The sequence below is a fragment of the Salvia hispanica genome, chromosome 1 (assembly GCF_029641045.1).
Source record: "Salvia hispanica isolate PSC_SH4W2 chromosome 1, Shi_PSC_v1, whole genome shotgun sequence".
Lineage (NCBI taxonomy): Eukaryota > Viridiplantae > Streptophyta > Magnoliopsida > Lamiales > Lamiaceae > Salvia > Salvia hispanica.
In genome coordinates this window covers 34,169,131-34,191,204 of record NC_142692.1, presented here as the reverse complement: position 1 = coordinate 34,191,204, position 22,074 = coordinate 34,169,131, and the positions used below count along the sequence as shown (strand labels likewise).

Sequence of the window (22,074 nt, the reverse complement as noted above, 5' to 3'; positions counted from 1 at the left end):
CGATTCTGAGTACCAAAAAGGTTATTAAGATTGTTCATAATCTCAGTAGCAGTGTTCATGCCTTGGTGCTGATGTTGAAGTACTGTTGACATAGAAGCCAACATGTAGCACTTCGCCATCTCATTGGCTTTACACCACTTCCTGTATGTTTCTTTCACTGCTGCAGAAGCATTTGCAGCAGGTACGGGTGGACATTCAGTAGTGAGCACATATTTGTACTCTTCGGCAGTGAGAACGATATCCATGTTTTGTTTCCATGCAATATAGTTATGACCTTCGAGTTTGTGTTCTTTAAGAATAGCGGAAAGAGGATTGAACGACATCTTGTTTGGATTTAGCTGAGAAAAAGAATAGCTTATTGTTACAAAGTATGTAAGATTCTAAAGAGTAAAAACCATTAAAACCGTTTAGATTCTCACAACAGTCAAATAGAATTAAGTACGCCTCTAGGGAGGTCAGGTAAAAAATTCATATTTAACAAAATTCTGGTCACAACATCGACGAATAGTCCAGAAACCACTAAGGTGGCATGGCTGCCAAACGTTGCCTAAGCTTGTACCATTGAATATTCACACCAAGAATTTCATTTCCGTATTGATACTCCTTCTAAGGAAGGTCGCACGCCACAAACAAAATTCTGCAGTTATCTCACAAGTCAATTCAATCTTCTAAACTTTGCAATTTCTTAGGATTAAAGCTCCCACTATGGTGGGTCGCGATAATATTGGAAATCACGTCTAGATAAAATTGAACTTAATTTTGAGAAGTCTAACCAATGAACTTGCTGTTTCTTAGGATTAAGGCTCCCACTAAGGTGAGTCGCGTTAATATTGGAAACCGCTTCATACATAGACCAATTCTTTGGAGACCATATACGACAGAGATCGTAATTATTGCTTAGTTATTTTAAGATATGGTTTTCTTTTAATTATCACTTAAGTGAATTAGGCAGAAAGTTCACTTATATTAATTTCAAATTAATAGATAGTTCTATTAAATCCATGAAATTAAACTAAGATAATTAAATAATTTGATTAATTAATAATTAAATAATTAATCAAATATTTTCTTTAATTAATATTAATTGATTATTATTAAATAATAATAATATTAATTATAATACTTATCTTTTTCGATTAGGTTTAGGAAATCTAGATATAATAGGATTTAGTTGAAAAATACTTATCCAAATCATCTTAAGATGTATTCTAGATAAATAGACTTTATCAATATCTTATAGATAAGGATTATAATTCAAACCTAACTATATCATGATAAGTATATATTATGGAAATAATCTACATTAAATTCCAATTTATTTATTCCATAAAAATAGAATCCTAGATTTAATAGGATTTATTTGAACAACTAAATCTAATCTATCTAGGATATATGTAGATAGGATATGATCCATCAAAATCCTTAAGATATAGATTAAATATTCAAACTTGTTTAAATCTTAATAAATTTATTTAATGATATTCCATATAATAATTAATTTTGATTTTAGTTACATAGCATTTCACCGATTACAATATTTGAAATCAATGCTAACTAAAATTGCCAAAACTAATTTCCTACTACTACCAAGACATGGAGTTCTCAATAGTTTAGTGATATTCACGTGAGCATATATTTGTTCACAAATTGAAAAACATGGACTCATATTATTCAAAACAATCATTCCACACTTCTCGTAACTATATCAAGTAATAGTCAGTTTCAAATTCACGCATAATAGATTATGAAAAAGAGCAGTTCAGTTCAGAAAAACACGCATTAGCACAACACACGTAATCAGTTCACTAAAACGTGATTTGTTCACAAAATCTGCCGGAAATTGCGGCAACAAAGCAGCTGACTTCGTCGCTGGCTGCAACTGCTCGACGGTCAGCCGTTAGGCGCTGCTCTCAGCCGTGTTAACACCGCCAGCAGGAGCCTGGTTCTGACCTCGAAATTGATCGCCGATCAGGCAGACCTGGTGCTGCTCTCGCCCGAGTAGACTCGGTCAGCAGCCTCCATCTACCTGACGACTCCGTTGTATGCCGCATCAAGCTGCTCTTGGTCAGAAAACATTCATCCAGCAGCTGTCTCCGTCAGATTCAGATCATGGGAATCGCCGGCGCTGCTCTCGGCGTTAAGAACAGCCAGCAACGCCCCTCGTCTCCCACTGATCTCACCTCCTCGTCAACCAGCAAGCCCCGTAACATGATCGAAAATTTATCGACCATCAGTGCCTGCTTCCTGTCGACAAATGGCGTGTGATCCGGAGCTGCCCTCGGCTTTCAACCGGCAGCTCCCACTGAATTTTCATGACATGGTGTCTACTCTCAACCACTAAAGGTTAGCGCCACCGTTTTATTCAAAGTGTGCGTGATTAATTGATCATCTAGGTCATGGAAAGCAAGTCACGACCTTGATCAATGCGATAACCGATCGTCTCGCCCTAGGGCACGATCAAATCGACTTTTCGAAAGTTCTAGATTCAACGAATAATTAATTGAACACTAAAACATGCATCGAAAACTATAAACATGCTATTCATACAATCAAAGCACGTAGTAAATCAAACAATCAGAGCCTAAAAAACTGGCTCTGATACCAATTGTTGGTTTTGCAGCGGAAATCTATTTAGTTTGATTGAAAGATTTACATCTAAACATGCTTTTTCAGATTGTAAACTAGAAACATAGAAACATGTTCATAAGCATATAATCACAGATCATACTGAATATATGCAATTAATAACAACATACCGTAGGAATTCAAGAGTTGAATTCAGACTCCTTCTTCAATTGATCTCTACCACGGATCTTCTGATCGGTTCCCTTTTAACTCGAATTTGACCTTTGTGTCGGCAAAGCTTGTCAAATCCTCAAAAGCCGGAGAAGAATTGGAGTCAGAAATCTCTAAGGAAGAAGAACCCTAGAAATCGATTTTTCTCTCACAGATTGCAGAGAACTAAAAATATCGGTAGAATTAATTCTGTCTTCTCTTCTTCTCCCTTTTATATTAAGTTAATTATTTTTGGGCCAGACCAGGGATCTATGGAGGATTGGATTGGGCCACAATTCAGGCTTTCACTAATTAAATTAAAACTAATTTAATTCAAGCCCAAACTTAAATATTATTATCATCCACTATAGATATAATATTGATTGCCCGTCCAAACCGAAATTACGAGTATTCCGGGACTTCCTCTTTAATTAAATCATTTCCCGTGTTAAAGATATATATATCCATTAATTAATATCAAGTCTGCTATCTGACTTTTATTAATTAATTTCTTTTTCCAAGAGTGGTCTAGTTTAGAAACATTATTTATTATTCATGGAATAAATTCCAACTGGCCAGTTTTCTGAATAATAAAACCTTTTTCTAAACACCTCTTGAGGATATTATCAGACTGGCCTTTCCTAGCACACGATTCATTGCAATAACAATACTAGCACCACTTAGACATTAATGATCACTACCCAATCTATCAGGGTTCTTGGGCAACGAAATACCCTCACCATTTGATAAGTCAAAGTAGTTTTCAATTAATATCGTATGCTCAATGTTATGTCAACAATGATTAAGAAATGACAATCACCAAGACCTCGTCTTTCAGTAAATAGCCAAGAAAGACTTATCTCACTGTTTGATCCTTTCAGTGCTATACCACACCGACGTCGTTCATTTCCTTAGGTAAGGAAATTTTCGGACTGACGTCGCAACCTTTCACGATAGGTAGTCAAAGTCTATCTAGGTTGTGAAACAGTTTTCTTACTGCAAGAACCGACAAGTTACCTACTGTGAACGCCGCTCATAACTCGTCTATTGTGCAGAAAACTTAGACTCATTTTGCTTAAACCATGTATTTAAATGGAAAACATATTTCAACATCTCATAAATACATAAGTAACCCATAAGCAAAACACATTGTAACAAAATATTCTTTCTCATTAAATGGTAAAAATGGATAGAAGAGTTATTACATATACAAGCATACGAAAGATGCTTTTCCAGTATACTAAACTCTAACAATCTCCCACTTATACTCAAAAACAGCTTTTGAGTATACCAAAACTGCAAAATCCTCCCACTTATACTGAAAGCGGGTCTAGGTCAATCGAACACCTAATCCTTTCACGTGACGTTCAAACGTCCTGGCTGGAAGTGCCTTTGTGAATGGATCTGCCATGTTGTTTTCTGATGCGATCTTGACCACTTCAATGTCTCCTCTCCGCACTATATCACGAATGATGTGATATTTCCTCTCTATGTGTTTGCTTGCCTTGTGGGCACGTGGTTCCCTTGAGTTTGCCACAGCACCAGAGTTGTCACAATAAATAGTGATGCTCTTGGGCATACTCGGAATCACATTCAAATCAATAAGAAAGTTTCTGAACCATACTGCTTCCTTTGCGGCTTCTGATGCTGCCACATATTCAGCTTCCATGGTAGAGTCCGCGATGCATTTCTGCTTCACACTCTTCCAAATTACGGCTCCACCTCCTAATGTAAACATATATCCAGAGGTTGATTTCCTCGAATCCCGATCAGACTGAAAGTCTGAATCAGTGTAACCTAAAGGATACATCTCGGATGCCTGGTAAACTAGAGAATACTCTTTAGTTCTTCTCAGATACTTGAGTATTTTCTTTACCGCAATCCAGTGTCCTTGACCAGGGTTAGACTGATACCTTGCCACCATGCCAACGGCAAAGCAAATATCGGGCCTTGTGCATAACATAGCATACATGAGACTCCCAACTGCTGATGCATAAGGGATCCTTCTCATAGCTTCTATCTCAATAGGTGTTTTGGGACACATATCCTGAGACAGAGTGATTCCATGGCTAAAAGGTAGAAAACCTTTCTTGGAATCTTGCATGCTAAAACGCTTAACTATCGTATCAATGTAAGATTCTTGAGATAGGCACAACATCCTTTTCTGGCGGTTCCTTAGAACTTTAATGCCTAGGATGTGTCCAGCTTCTCCCATATCTTTCATCTCAAATTGACTTGATAGCCAATCTCTCACGTCTGACAACATTTTCTTACTGTTTCCAATCAACAGTATGTCATCTACGTAGAGTACCATAAACACTACATTCTTACCTTCAACTTTCTTGTACACGCAGCTCTCATCTGGGCACTGCTCAAAGCCAAAGACTTCACAGTTTGGTCGAAACACATGTTCCATGATCGAGATGCTTGCTTGAGGCCATAAATGGCCTTCTTAAGCTTCCACACCATGTGTTCTCTTCCATTGACTACATATCCCTCGGGTTGTTCCATGTAGATGGTCTCCTCAAGACTTCCATTTAGGAAAGCTGTCTTGACATCCATCTGCCATACTTCCCAATCCATGTAGGCTGCGATAGACAAAAGAATTCGGATTGACTTGAGCATAGCTACTGGCGAAAAAGTATCATCGTAATCGATAACTTCTCTCTGGGTATAACCCTTAGCTACTAGTCTTGCTTTGAAGACTTTAACCCGTCCGTCAGGTCCTCGTTTACGTTTGTAAATCCATTTGCTCCCAATGGCAGTACAACCTTCAGGTAGGACTAACAAATCATAAACGTCTTTGTCTATCATTGATTGTAGTTCAGAATCCATTCCTTCTTTCCAGGAATGACTATCTGAATCTGCCATTGCCTCTTTGAAGTTCCATGGGTCTGATACATTGCCGTCTGGATCTAAGTCAGATGACTCACCCAAACCAATGTACCTTTCTGGTTCACGAGGAACTCTCCCACTACGACGAGGCTCTACAATTTGTGGTACAGAAGTTGATATCTCAGGTATAGATTGTACTTGTGTTATTGGTTCTTTGCTTGTGGAAACTGAAGTATGTCTTAGTTCCTCAAGAGCTACTTCACTGCTGGGCTTATGATTCATCACATAGTCTTCTTCTAAGAACTTAGCATTTGTGCTAACAAATACCTTCCTATCTCGTAGACTATAGAATTCATAGCCTTTCGTTCCACTGGGATACCCTACAAACAAACATGCCTCAGTACGAGACTCCAACTTCGTTGGATCTTTCTCCAACACATGTGCTGGACAACCCCACACTCTGAGATGTCTTAGACTAGATTTTCGTCCAGTCCACAACTCATGTGGTGTTGTAGGTACTGATTTGGATGGTAAGTTGTTCAAGGTATAGCTTGCTGTGAGCAACGCGTGTCCCCAGAACGAAATAGGTAACTTAGCATTACTCATCACCGATCGAACCATTTCTAAGAGGGTTCTATTCCTTCGTTCAGCTACGCCGTTCTGCTGGGGTGTGCCGGGCGCAGTCAATTGGGATTCAATTCCTGCCTCTGATAAGTAGTCCAAGAACTCACTACTGAGGTACTCGCCTCCACGGTCAGACCGTAGAGACTTGATTCTCTTACCATGTCGCGTCTCCACAAGTGCCCTGAATTCTTTGAACTTTTCAAAAGATTCTGACTTGTGACGCATCAAATAGACATATCCTTCGAGTAGTCATCAATGAAGGTGATGAAATACTGAAAACCGCCTCTAGCTTGAGTATTCATTGGTCCACACACATCAGAATGAACGAGCTCAAGTACTTCCTTGGCCCTATTACCCTTGACCTTAAATGGTCTCTTAGTCATCTTGCCTTCCAAACATGATTCACAAGTTGTATAAGGTTCTGTTTCTAGATCCTTAAGTAGACCTTGGTCTGTCAACGCTTGAATCCTAGTAGGGTTAGCATGACCAAGTCTAAGGTGCCATAAGTACGTTTCGTTCATTGAAACAGAAGGAGATTTTCTTTTTCGAGAAACTTTCGATGTTGAGTTGGATTCAGTTTTATGTTGCATATACTGTGTAGACATTATAGTGTAAAGATTGTTTTCCATGATACCACGACAGATATAAGAACCACATTTCTTGATAATGCATGAATCATCAAATGAAATCGAATATCCATCAGAAACAAGTTTAGAAACTGAAATTAAATTTCTTCTAAATGAAGGTATCAACAAAACATTGTTCAACACTAAAATTCTATCACTAGAAAAACGTAAATAAACGTCTCCCACTGCAACAGCTGCCACTCACGTAGCATCGCCCAGCTGGATTTCGATCTCTGCTTCATTCAACTGCCTTGTTACCTGCATAATATCAGGATCAAAGCAAACATGATCAGTAGCTCCAGTATCAACCACCCATTGCTGAGTAGATACAACTGCTAAACATGATTCTACAACGAGAGCTTGGTGCATACCTGAGCCATTGCCCTTTTTAGGACAATCCGGCTTCCAATGCCCCTTTTCGCCACATTTGAAGCACTTGCCGCTTTGCTTCTTGTTCGCGTTCACCCGTTTCTTTTTGCCCTTAGCTATCTTAGGTGCTACAACATTCTGGGCTTTCTTCTTCCCCTTACCTGGCTTAGAGCCTGAGGAAGACGGCCTAGAACTCATCATAGCAGCCTTTGTCTGGATCATAAGATCCTCCGCTGACTGCAACTCAGCCAACAGTTCAGCTAGGGTGTAAGCCCTCTTGTTCATCTCAAAATTGAGCTTGAACTGCTGATAGCTAGCTGGCAAACTCTGAAGGATTATAGTTACTTGGGACTCGGGATCAATGGTCCCTCCCAAAACCTCAATTTGATTGAGGTGGCTCATCATCTCGAGGACATGGTCCCTCACAGGTGTGCCCTCCTTCATAACCTTAGTCATGATGCTCCGAAAGGCTAAAGACTTAGCCGCTCGATTCTGAGTACCAAAAAGGTTATTAAGATTGTTCATAATCTCAGTAGCAGTGTTCATGCCTTGGTGCTGATGTTGAAGTACTGTTGACATAGAAGCCAACATGTAGCACTTCGCCTTCTCATTGGCTTTACACCACTTCCTGTATGTTTCTTTCACTGCTGCAGAAGCATTTGCAGCAGGTACGGGTGGACATTCAGTAGTGAGCACATATTTGTACTCTTCGGCAGTGAGAACGATATCCATGTTTTGTTTCCATGCAATATAGTTATGACCTTCGAGTTTGTGTTCTTTAAGAATAGCGGAAAGAGGATTGAACGACATCTTGTTTGGATTTAGCTGAGAAAAAGAATAGCTTATTGTTACAAAGTATGTAAGATTCTAAAGAGTAAAAACCATTAAAACCGTTTAGATTCTCACAACAGTCAAATAGAATTAAGTACGCCTCTAGGGAGGTCAGGTAAAAAATTCATATTTAACAAAATTCTGGTCACAACATCGACGAATAGTCCAGAAACCACTAAGGTGGCATGGCCGCCAAACGTTGCCTAAGCTTGTACCATTGAATATTCACACCAAGAATTTCATTTCCGTATTGATACTCCTTCTAAGGAAGGTCGCACGCCACAAACAAAATTCTGCAGTTATCTCACAAGTCAATTCAATCTTCTGAACTTTGCAATTTCTTAGGATTAAAGCTCCCACTATGGTGGGTCGCGATAATATTGGAAATCACGTCTAGATAAAATTGAACTTAATTTTGAGAAGTCTAACCAATGAACTTGCTGTTTCTTAGGATTAAGGCTCCCACTAAGGTGAGTCGCGTTAATATTGGAAACCGCTTCATACATAGACCAATTCTTTGGAGACCATATACGACAGAGATCGTAATTATTGCTTAGTTATTTTAAGATATGGTTTTCTTTTAATTATCACTTAAGTGAATTAGGCAGAAAGTTCACTTATATTAATTTCAAATTAATAGATAGTTCTATTAAATCCATGAAATTAAACTAAGATAATTAAATAATTTGATTAATTAATAATTAAATAATTAATCAAATATTTTCTTTAATTAATATTAATTGATTATTATTAAATAATAATAATATTAATTATAATACTTATCTTTTTCGATTAGGTTTAGGAAATCTAGATATAATAGGATTTAGTTGAAAAATACTTATCCAAATCATCTTAAGATGTATTCTAGATAAATAGACTTTATCAATATCTTATAGATAAGGATTATAATTCAAACCTAACTATATCATGATAAGTATATATTATGGAAATAATCTACATTAAATTCCAATTTATTTATTCCATAAAAATAGAATCCTAGATTTAATAGGATTTATTTGAACAACTAAATCTAATCTATCTAGGATATATGTAGATAGGATATGATCCATCAAAATCCTTAAGATATAGATTAAATATTCAAACTTGTTTAAATCTTAATAAATTTATTTAATGATATTCCATATAATAATTAATTTTGATTTTAGTTACATAGCATTTCACCGATTACAATATTTGAAATCAATGCTAACTAAAATTGCCAAAACTAATTTCCTACTACTACCAAGACATGGAGTTCTCAATAGTTTAGTGATATTCACGTGAGCATATATTTGTTCACAAATTGAAAAACATGGACTCATATTATTCAAAACAATCATTCCACACTTCTCGGAACTATATCAAGTAATAGTCAGTTTCAAATTCACGCATAATAGATTATGAAAAAGAGCAGTTCAGTTCAGAAAAACACGCATTAGCACAACACACGTAATCAGTTCACTAAAACGTGATTTGTTCACAAAATCTGCCGGAAATTGCGGCAACAAAGCAGCTGACTTCGTCGCTGGCTGCAACTGCTCGACGGTCAGCCGTTAGGCGCTGCTCTCAGCCGTGTTAACACCGCCAGCAGGAGCCTGGTTCTGACCTCGAAATTGATCGCCGATCAGGCAGACCTGGTGCTGCTCTCGCCCGAGTAGACTCGGTCAGCAGCCTCCATCTACCTGACGACTCCGTTGTATGCCGCATCAAGCTGCTCTTGGTCAGAAAACATTCATCCAGCAGCTGTCTCCGTCAGATTCAGATCATGGGAATCGCCGGCGCTGCTCTCGGCGTTAAGAACAGCCAGCAACGCCCCTCGTCTCCCACTGATCTCACCTCCTCGTCAACCAGCAAGCCCCGTAACATGATCGAAAATTTATCGACCATCAGTGCCTGCTTCCTGTCGACAAATGGCGTGTGATCCGGAGCTGCCCTCGGCTTTCAACCGGCAGCTCCCACTGAATTTTCATGACATGGTGTCTACTCTCAACCACTAAAGGTTAGCGCCACCGTTTTATTCAAAGTGTGCGTGATTAATTGATCATCTAGGTCATGGAAAGCAAGTCACGACCTTGATCAATGCGATAACCGATCGTCTCGCCCTAGGGCACGATCAAATCGACTTCTTTTCGAAAGTTCTAGATTCAACGAATAATTAATTGAACACTAAAACATGCATCGAAAACTATAAACATGCTATTCATACAATCAAAGCACGTAGTAAATCAAACAATCAGAGCCTAAAAAACTGGCTCTGATACCAATTGTTGGTTTTGCAGCGGAAATCTATTTAGTTTGATTGAAAGATTTACATCTAAACATGCTTTTTCAGATTGTAAACTAGAAACATGTTCATAATCATATAATCACAGATCATACTGAATATATGCAATTAATAACAACATACCGTAGGAATTCAAGAGTTGAATTCAGACTCCTTCTTCAATTGATCTCTACCACGGATCTTCTGATCGGTTCCCTTTTAACTCGAATTTGACCTTTGTGTCGGCAAAGCTTGTCAAATCCTCAAAAGCCGGAGAAGAATTGGAGTCAGAAATCTCTAAGGAAGAAGAACCCTAGAAATCGATTTTTCTCTCACAGATTGCAGAGAACTAAAAATATCGGTAGAATTAATTCTGTCTTCTCTTCTTCTCCCTTTTATATTAAGTTAATTATTTTTGGGCCAGACCAGGGATCTATGGAGGATTGGATTGGGCCACAATTCAGGCTTTCACTAATTAAATTAAAACTAATTTAATTCAAGCCCAAACTTAAATATTATTATCATCCACTATAGATATAATATTGATTGCCCGTCCAAACCGAAATTACGAGTATTCCGGGACTTCCTCTTTAATTAAATCATTTCCCGTGTTAAAGATATATATATCCATTAATTAATATCAAGTCTGCTATCTGACTTTTATTAATTAATTTCTTTTTCCAAGAGTGGTCTAGTTTAGAAACATTATTTATTATTCATGGAATAAATTCCAACTGGCCAGTTTTCTGAATAATAAAACCTTTTTCTAAACACCTCTTGAGGATATTATCAGACTGGCCTTTCCTAGCACACGATTCATTGCAATAACAATACTAGCACCACTTAGACATTAATGATCACTACCCAATCTATCAGGGTTCTTGGGCAACGAAATACCCTCACCATTTGATAAGTCAAAGTAGTTTTCAATTAATATCGTATGCTCAATGTTATGTCAACAATGATTAAGAAATGACAATCACCAAGACCTCGTCTTTCAGTAAATAGTCAAGAAAGACTTATCTCACTGTTTGATCCTTTCAGTGCTATACCACACCGACGTCGTTCATTTCCTTAGGTAAGGAAATTTTCGGACTGACGTCGCAACCTTTTACGATAGGTAGTCAAAGTCTATCTAGGTTGTGAAACAGTTTTCTTACTGCAAGAACCGACAAGTTACCTACTGTGAACGCCGCTCATAACTCGTCTATTGTGCAGAAAACTTAGACTCATTTTGCTTAAACCATGTATTTAAATGGAAAACATATTTCAACATCTCATAAATACATAAGTAACCCATAAGCAAAACACATTGTAACAAAATATTCTTTCTCATTAAATGGTAAAAATGGATAGAAGAGTTATTACATATACAAGCATACGAAAGATGCTTTTCCAGTATACTAAACTCTAACAATCTCCCACTTATACTCAAAAACAGCTTTTGAGTATACCAAAACTGCAAAATCCTCCCACTTATACTGAAAGCGGGTCTAGGTCAATCGAACACCTAATCCTTTCACGTGACGTTCAAACGTCCTGGCTGGAAGTGCCTTTGTGAATGGATCTGCCATGTTGTTTTCTGATGCGATCTTGACCACTTCAATGTCTCCTCTCCGCACTATATCACGAATGATGTGATATTTCCTCTCTATGTGTTTGCTTGCCTTGTGGGCACGTGGTTCCCTTGACTTTGCCACAGCACCAGAGTTGTCACAATAAATAGTGATGCTCTTGGGCATACTCGGAATCACATTCAAATCAATAAGAAAGTTTCTGAACCATACTGCTTCCTTTGCGGCTTCTGATGCTGCCACATATTCAGCTTCCATGGTAGAGTCCGCGATGCATTTCTGCTTCACACTCTTCCAAATTACGGCTCCACCTCCTAATGTAAACATATATCCAGAGGTTGATTTCCTCGAATCCCGATCAGACTGAAAGTCTGAATCAGTGTAACCTAAAGGATACATCTCGGATGCCTGGTAAACTAGAGAATACTCTTTATTTCTTCTCAGATACTTGAGTATTTTCTTTACCGCAATCCAGTGTCCTTGACCAGGGTTAGACTGATACCTTGCCACCATGCCAACGGCAAAGCAAATATCGGGCCTTGTGCATAACATAGCATACATGAGACTCCCAACTGCTGATGCATAAGGGATCCTTCTCATAGCTTCTATCTCAATAGGTGTTTTGGGACACATATCCTGAGACAGAGTGATTCCATGGCTAAAAGGTAGAAAACCTTTCTTGGAATCTTGCATGCTAAAACGCTTAACTATCGTATCAATGTAAGATTCTTGAGATAGGCACAACATCCTTTTCTGGCGGTTCCTTAGAACTTTAATGCCTAGGATGTGTCCAGCTTCTCCCATATCTTTCATCTCAAATTGACTTGATAGCCAATCTCTCACGTCTGACAACATTTTCTTACTGTTTCCAATCAACAGTATGTCATCTACGTAGAGTACCATAAACACTACATTCTTACCTTCAACTTTCTTGTACACGCAGCTCTCATCTGGGCACTGCTCAAAGCCAAAGACTTCACAGTTTGGTCGAAACACATGTTCCATGATCGAGATGCTTGCTTGAGGCCATAAATGGCCTTCTTAAGCTTCCACACCATGTGTTCTCTGCCCTTGACTACATATCCCTCGGGTTGTTCCATGTAGATGGTCTCCTCAAGACTTCCATTTAGGAAAGCTGTCTTGACATCCATCTGCCATACTTCCCAATCCATGTAGGCTGCGATAGACAAAAGAATTCGGATTGACTTGAGCATAGCTACTGGCGAAAAAGTATCATCGTAATCGATACCTTCTCTCTGGGTATAACCCTTAGCTACTAGTCTTGCTTTGAAGACTTTAACTCGTCCGTCAGGTCCTCGTTTACGTTTGTAAATCCATTTGCTCCCAATGGCAGTACAACCTTCAGGTAGGACTAACAAATCATAAACGTCTTTGTCTATCATTGATTGTAGTTCAGAATCCATTCCTTCTTTCCAGGAATGACTATCTGAATCTGCCATTGCCTCTTTGAAGTTCCATGGGTCTGATACATTGCCGTCTGGGTCTAAGTCAGATGACTCACCCAAACCAATGTACCTTTCTGGTTCACGAGGAACTCTCCCACTACGACGAGGCTCTACAATTTGTGGTACAGAAGTTGATATCTCAGGTATAGATTGTACTTGTGTTATTGGTTCTTTGCTTGTGGAAACTGAAGTATGTCTTAGTTCCTCAAGAGCTACTTCACTGCTGGGCTTATGATTCATCACATAGTCTTCTTCTAAGAACTTAGCATTTGTGCTAACAAATACCTTCCTATCTCGTAGACTATAGAATTCATAGCCTTTCGTTCCACTAGGATACCCTACAAACAAACATGCCTCAGTACGAGACTCCAACTTCGTCGGATCTTTCTCCAACACATGTGCTGGACAACCCCACACTCTGAGATGTCTTAGACTAGATTTTCGTCCAGTCCACAACTCATGTGGTGTTGTAGGTACTGATTTGGATGGTAAGTTGTTCAAGGTATAGCTTGCTGTGAGCAACGCGTGTCCCCAGAACGAAATAGGTAACTTAGCATTACTCATCACCGATCGAACCATTTCTAAGAGGGTTCTATTCCTTCGTTCAGCTACGCCGTTCTGCTGGGGTGTGCCGGGCGCAGTCAATTGGGATTCAATTCCTGCCTCTGATAAGTAGTCCAAGAACTCACTACTGAGGTACTCGCCTCCACGGTCAGACCGTAGAGACTTGATTCTCTTACCATGTCGCGTCTCCACAAGTGCCCTGAATTCTTTGAACTTTTCAAAAGATTCTGACTTGTGACGCATCAAATAGACATATCCTTCGAGTAGTCATCAATGAAGGTGATGAAATACTGAAAACCGCCTCTAGCTTGAGTATTCATTGGTCCACACACATCAGAATGAACGAGCTCAAGTACTTCCTTGGCCCTATTACCCTTGACCTTAAATGGTCTCTTAGTCATCTTGCCTTCCAAACATGATTCACAAGTTGTATAAGGTTCTGTTTCTAGATCCTTAAGTAGACCTTGGTCTGTCAACGCTTGAATCCTAGTAGGGTTAGCATGACCAAGTCTAAGGTGCCATAAGTACGTTTCGTTCATTGAAACAGAAGGAGATTTTCTTTTTCGAGAAACTTTCGATGTTGAGTTGGATTCAGTTTTATGTTGCATATACTGTGTAGACATTATAGTGTAAAGATTGTTTTCCATGATACCACGACAGATATAAGAACCACATTTCTTGATAATGCATGAATCATCAAATGAAATCGAATATCCATCAGAAACAAGTTTAGAAACTGAAATTAAATTTCTTCTAAATGAAGGTATCAACAAAACATTGTTCAACACTAAAATTCTATCACTAGAAAAACGTAAATAAACGTCTCCCACTGCAACAGCTGCCACTCACGTAGCATCGCCCAGCTGGATTTCGATCTCTGCTTCATTCAACTGCCTTGTTACCTGCATAATATCAGGATCAAAGCAAACATGATCAGTAGCTCCAGTATCAACCACCCATTGCTGAGTAGATACAACTGCTAAACATGATTCTACAACGAGAGCTTGGTGCATACCTGAGCCATTGCCCTTTTTAGGACAATCCGGCTTCCAATGCCCCTTTTCTCCACATTTGAAGCACTTGCCGCTTTGCTTCTTGTTCGCGTTCACCCGTTTCTTTTTGCCCTTAGCTATCTTAGGTGCTACAACATTCTGGGCTTTCTTCTTCCCCTTACCTGGCTTAGAGCCTGAGGAAGACGGCCTAGAACTCATCATAGCAGCCTTTGTCTGGATCATAAGATCCTCCGCTGACTGCAACTCAGTCAACAGTTCAGCTAGGGTGTAAGCCCTCTTGTTCATCTCAAAATTGAGCTTGAACTGCTGATAGCTAGCTGGCAAACTCTGAAGGATTATAGTTACTTGGGACTCGGGATCAATGGTCCCTCCCAAAACCTCAATTTGATTGAGGTGGCTCATCATCTCGAGGACATGGTCCCTCACAGGTGTGCCCTCCTTCATAACCTTAGTCATGATGCTCCGAAAGGCTAAAGACTTAGCCGCTCGATTCTGAGTACCAAAAAGGTTATTAAGATTGTTCATAATCTCAGTAGCAGTGTTCATGCCTTGGTGCTGATGTTGAAGTACTGTTGACATAGAAGCCAACATGTAGCACTTCGCCTTCTCATTGGCTTTACACCACTTCCTGTATGTTTCTTTCACTGCTGCAGAAGCATTTGCAGCAGGTACGGGTGGACATTCAGTAGTGAGCACATATTTGTACTCTTCGGCAGTGAGAACGATATCCATGTTTTGTTTCCATGCAATATAGTTATGACCTTCGAGTTTGTGTTCTTTAAGAATAGCGGAAAGAGGATTGAACGACATCTTGTTTGGATTTAGCTGAGAAAAAGAATAGCTTATTGTTACAAAGTATGTAAGATTCTAAAGAGTAAAAACCATTAAAACCGTTTAGATTCTCACAACAGTCAAATAGAATTAAGTACGCCTCTAGGGAGGTCAGGTAAAAAATTCATATTTAACAAAATTCTGGTCACAACATCGACGAATAGTCCAGAAACCACTAAGGTGGCATGGCCGCCAAACGTTGCCTAAGCTTGTACCATTGAATATTCACACCAAGAATTTCATTTCCGTATTGATACTCCTTCTAAGGAAGGTCGCACGCCACAAACAAAATTCTGCAGTTATCTCACAAGTCAATTCAATCTTCTGAACTTTGCAATTTCTTAGGATTAAAGCTCCCACTATGGTGGGTCGCGATAATATTGGAAATCACGTCTAGATAAAATTGAACTTAATTTTGAGAAGTCTAACCAATGAACTTGCTGTTTCTTAGGATTAAGGCTCCCACTAAGGTGAGTCGCGTTAATATTGGAAACCGCTTCATACATAGACCAATTCTTTGGAGACCATATACGACAGAGATCGTAATTATTGCTTAGTTATTTTAAGATATGGTTTTCTTTTAATTATCACTTAAGTGAATTAGGCAGAAAGTTCACTTATATTAATTTCAAATTAATAGATAGTTCTATTAAATCCATGAAATTAAACTAAGATAATTAAATAATTTGATTAATTAATAATTAAATAATTAATCAAATATTTTCTTTAATTAATATTAATTGATTATTATTAAATAATAATAATATTAATTATAATACTTATCTTTTTCGATTAGGTTTAGGAAATCTAGATATAATAGGATTTAGTTGAAAAATACTTATCCAAATCATCTTAAGATGTATTCTAGATAAATAGACTTTATCAATATCTTATAGATAAGGATTATAATTCAAACCTAACTATATCATGATAAGTATATATTATGGAAATAATCTACATTAAATTCCAATTTATTTGAACAACTAAATCTAATCTATCTAGGATATATGTAGATAGGATATGATCCATCAAAATCCTTAAGATATAGATTAAATATTCAAACTTGTTTAAATCTTAATAAATTTATTTAATGATATTCCATATAATAATTAATTTTGATTTTAGTTACATAGCATTTCACCGATTACAATATTTGAAATCAATGCTAACTAAAATTGCCAAAACTAATTTCCTACTACTACCAAGACATGGAGTTCTCAATAGTTTAGTGATATTCACGTGAGCATATATTTGTTCACAAATTGAAAAACATGGACTCATATTATTCAAAACAATCATTCCACACTTCTCGTAATTATATCAAGTAATAGTCAGTTTCAAATTCACGCATAATAGATTATGAAAAAGAGCAATTCAGTTCAGAAAAACACGCATTAGCACAACACACGTAATCAGTTCACTAAAACATGATTTGTTCACAAAATCTGCCGGAAATTGCGGCAACAAAGCAGCTGACTTCGTCGCTGGCTGCAACTGCTCGACGGTCAGCCGTTAGGCGCTGCTCTCAGCCGTGTTAACACCGCCAGCAGGAGCCTGGTTCTGACCTCGAAATTGATCGCCGATCAGGCAGACCTGGTGCTGCTCTCGCCCGAGTAGACTCGGTCAGCAGCCTCCATCTACCTGACGACTCCGTTGTATGCCGCATCAAGCTGCTCTTGGTCAGAAAACATTCATCCAGCAGCTGTCTCCGTCAGATTCAGATCATGGGAATCGCCGGTGCTGCTCTCGGCGTTAAGAACAGCCAGCAACGCCCCTCGTCTCCCACTGATCTCACCTCCTCGTCAACCAGCAAGCCCCGTAACATGATCGAAAATTTATCGACCATCAGTGCCTGCTTCCTGTCGACAAATGGCGTGTGATCCGGAGCTGCCCTCGGCTTTCAACCGGCAGCTCCCACTGAATTTTCATGACATGGTGTCTCCTCTCAACCATTAAAGGCTAGCGCCACCATTTGATTCAAAGTGTGCGTGATTAATTGATCATCTAGGTCATGGAAAGCAAGTCACGACCTTGATCAATGCGATAACCGATCGTCTCGCCCTAGGGCACGATCAAATCGACTTCTTTTCGAAAGTTCTAGATTCAACGAATAATTAATTGAACACTAAAACATGCATCGAAAACTATAAACATGCTATTCATACAATCAAAGCACGTAGTAAATCAAACAATCAGAGCCTAAAAAACTGGCTCTGATACCAATTGTTGATTTTGCAGCGGAAATCTATTTAGTTTGATTGAAAGATTTACATCTAAACATGCTTTTTCAGATTGTAAACTAGAAACATGTTCATAAGCATATAATCACAGATCATACTGAATATATGCAATTAATAACAACATACCGTAGGAATTCAAGAGTTGAATTCAGACTCCTTCTTCAATTGATCTCTACCACGGATCTTCTGATCTGTTCCCTTTTAACTCGAATTTGACCTTTGTGTCGGCAAAGCTTGTCAAATCCTCAAAAGCCGGAGAAGAATTGGAGACAGAAATCTCTAAGGAAGAAGAACCCTAGAAATCGATTTTGTTCTCACAGATTGCAGAGAACTAAAAATATCGGTAGAATTAATTCTGTCTTCTCTTCTTCTCCCTTTTATATTAAGTTAATTATTTTTGGGCCAGACCAGGGATCTATGGAGGATTGGATTGGGCCACAATTCAGGCTTTCACTAATTAAATTAAAACTAATTTAATTCAAGCCCAAACTTAAATATTATTATCATCCACTATAGATATAATATTGATTGCCCGTCCAAACCGAAATTACGAGTATTCCGGGACTTCCTCTTTAATTAAATCATTTCCCGTGTTAAAGATATAAATATCCATTAATTAATATCAAGTCTGCTATCTGACTTTTATTAATTAATTTCTTTTTCCAAGAGTGGTCTAGTTTAGAAACATTATTTATTATTCATGGAATAAATTCCAACTGGCCAGTTTTCTGAATAATAAAACCTTTTTCTAAACACCTCTTGAGGATATTATCAGACTGGCCTTTCCCAGCACACGATTCATTGCAATAACAATACTAGCACCACTTAGACATTAATGATCACTACCCAATCTATCAGGGTTCTTGGGCAACGAAATACCCTCACCATTTGATAAGTCAAAGTAGTTTTCAATTAATATCGTATGCTCAATGTTATGTCAACAATGATTAAGAAATGACAATCACCAAGACCTCGTCTTTCAGTAAATAGCCAAGAAAGACTTATCTCACTGTTTGATCCTTTCAGTGCTATACCACACCGACGTCGTCCATTTCCTTAGGTAAGGAAATTTTCGGACTGACGTCGCAACCTTTCACGATAGGTAGTCAAAGTCTATCTAGGTTGTGAAACAGTTTTCTTACTGCAAGAACCGACAAGTTACCTACTGTGAACGCCGCTCATAACTCGTCTATTGTGCAGAAAACTTAGACTCATTTTGCTTAAACCATGTATTTAAATGGAAAACATATTTCAACATCTCATAAATACATAAGTAACCCATAAGCAAAACACATTGTAACAAAATATTCTTTCTCATTAAATGGTAAAAATGGATAGAAGAGTTATTACATATACAAGCATACGAAAGATGCTTTTCCAGTATACTAAACTCTAACAATCTCCCACTTATACTCAAAAACAGCTTTTGAGTATACCAAAACTGCAAAATCCTCCCACTTATACTGAAAGCGGGTCTAGGTCAATCGAACACCTAATCCTTTCACGTGACGTTCAAACGTCCTGGCTGGAAGTGCCTTTGTGAATGGATCTGCCATGTTGTTTTCTGATGCGATCTTGACCACTTCAATGTCTCCTCTCCGCACTATATCACGAATGATGTGATATTTCCTCTCTATGTGTTTGCTTGCCTTGTGGGCACGTGGTTCCCTTGACTTTGCCACAGCACCAGAGTTGTCACAATAAATAGTGATGCTCTTGGGCATACTCGGAATCACATTCAAATCAATAAGAAAGTTTCTGAACCATACTGCTTCCTTTGCGGCTTCTGATGCTGCCACATATTCAGCTTCCATGGTAGAGTCCGCGATGCATTTCTGCTTCACACTCTTCCAAATTACGGCTCCACCTCCTAATGTAAACATATATCCAGAGGTTGATTTCCTCGAATCCCGATCAGACTGAAAGTCTGAATCAGTGTAACCTAAAGGATACATCTCGGATGCCTGGTAAACTAGAGAATACTCTTTATTTCTTCTCAGATACTTGAGTATTTTCTTTACCGCAATCCAGTGTCCTTGACCAGGGTTAGACTGATACCTTGCCACCATGCCAACGGCAAAGCAAATATCGGGCCTTGTGCATAACATAGCATACATGAGACTCCCAACTGCTGATGCATAAGGGATCCTTCTCATAGCTTCTATCTCAATAGGTGTTTTGGGACACATATCCTGAGACAGAGTGATTCCATGGCTAAAAGGTAGAAAACCTTTCTTGGAATCTTGCATGCTAAAACGCTTAACTATCGTATCAATGTAAGATTCTTGAGATAGGCACAACATCCTTTTCTGGCGGTTCCTTAGAACTTTAATGCCTAGGATGTGTCCAGCTTCTCCCATATCTTTCATCTCAAATTGACTTGATAGCCAATCTCTCACGTCTGACAACATTTTCTTACTGTTTCCAATCAACAGTATGTCATCTACGTAGAGTACCATAAACACTACATTCTTACCTTCAACTTTCTTGTACACGCAGCTCTCATCTGGGCACTGCTCAAAGCCAAAGACTTCACAGTTTGGTCGAAACACATGTTCCATGATCGAGATGCTTGCTTGAGGCCATAAATGGCCTTCTTAAGCTTCCACACCATGTGTTCTCTGCCCTTGACTACATATCCCTCGGGTTGTTCCATGTAGATGGTCTCCTCAAGACTTCCATTTAGGAAAGCTGTCTTGACATCCATCTGCCATACTTCCCAATCCATGTAGGCTGCGATAGACAAAAGAATTCGGATTGACTTGAGCATAGCTACTGGCGAAAAAGTATCATCGTAATCGATACCTTCTCTCTGGGTATAACCCTTAGCTACTAGTCTTGCTTTGAAGACTTTAACTCGTCCGTCAGGTCCTCGTTTACGTTTGTAAATCCATTTGCTCCCAATGGCAGTACAACCTTCAGGTAGGACTAACAAATCATAAACGTCTTTGTCTATCATTGATTGTAGTTCAGAATCCATTCCTTCTTTCCAGGAATGACTATCTGAATCTGCCATTGCCTCTTTGAAGTTCCATGGGTCTGATACATTGCCGTCTGGGTCTAAGTCAGATGACTCACCCAAACCAATGTACCTTTCTGGTTCACGAGGAACTCTCCCACTACGACGAGGCTCTACAATTTGTGGTACAGAAGTTGATATCTCAGGTATAGATTGTACTTGTGTTATTGGTTCTTTGCTTGTGGAAACTGAAGTATGTCTTAGTTCCTCAAGAGCTACTTCACTGCTGGGCTTATGATTCATCACATAGTCTTCTTCTAAGAACTTAGCATTTGTGCTAACAAATACCTTCCTATCTCGTAGACTATAGAATTCATAGCCTTTCGTTCCACTGGGATACCCTACAAACAAACATGCCTCAGTACGAGACTCCAACTTCGTTGGATCTTTCTCCAACACATGTGCTGGACAACCCCACACTCTGAGATGTCTTAGACTAGATTTTCGTCCAGTCCACAACTCATGTGGTGTTGTAGGTACTGATTTGGATGGTAAGTTGTTCAAGGTATAGCTTGCTGTGAGCAACGCGTGTCCCCAGAACGAAATAGGTAACTTAGCATAACTCATCACCGATCGAACCATTTCTAAGAGGGTTCTATTCCTTCATTCAGCTACGCCGTTCTGCTGGGGTGTGCCGGGCGCAGTCAATTGGGATTCAATTCCCGCCTCTGATAAGTAGTCCAAGAACTCACTACTGAGGTACTCGCCTCCACGGTCAGACCGTAGAGACTTGATTGTCTTACCATGTCGCGTCTCCACAAGTGCCCTGAATTCTTTGAACTTTTCAAAAGATTCTGACTTGTGACGCATCAAATAGACATATCCTTCGAGTAGTCATCAATGAAGGTGATGAAATACTGAAAACCGCCTCTAGCTTGAGTATTCATTGGTCCACACACATCAGAATTAACGAGCTCAAGTACTTCCTTGGCCCTATTACCCTTGACCTTAAATGGTCTCTTAGTCATCTTGCCTTCCAAACATGATTCACAAGTTGTATAAGGTTCTGTTTCTAGATCCTTAAGTAGACCTTGGTCTATCAAC

The 22,074-nt window shown here is 38.9% G+C and overlaps 1 protein-coding gene and 3 pseudogenes across 1 annotated transcript; all 4 read right to left on the bottom strand.

The window, feature by feature from the left end:
• Positions 1-4,105: 4,105 nt before the first annotated feature.
• Positions 4,106-4,747, bottom strand: LOC148933666 (secreted RxLR effector protein 161 pseudogene; annotated as a pseudogene).
• A 2,351-nt stretch (positions 4,748-7,098) lies between these two features.
• On the bottom strand, positions 7,099-7,514 carry LOC148933665 (uncharacterized). Its single transcript, XM_089069862.1, has 2 exons — positions 7,232-7,514; positions 7,099-7,118 (listed from the first exon to the last, which is right to left on the bottom strand). The coding sequence occupies exons 1-2, from the start codon at positions 7,512-7,514 to the stop codon at positions 7,099-7,101; spliced, it is 303 nt and encodes a 100-aa protein (XP_088925988.1).
• A 4,302-nt stretch (positions 7,515-11,816) lies between these two features.
• On the bottom strand, positions 11,817-12,458 carry LOC148933664 (secreted RxLR effector protein 161 pseudogene; annotated as a pseudogene).
• Positions 12,459-19,486: 7,028 nt separating this feature from the next.
• LOC148933663 (secreted RxLR effector protein 161 pseudogene) lies at positions 19,487-20,128 on the bottom strand (annotated as a pseudogene).
• Between the last annotated feature and the right edge of the window lie 1,946 nt (positions 20,129-22,074).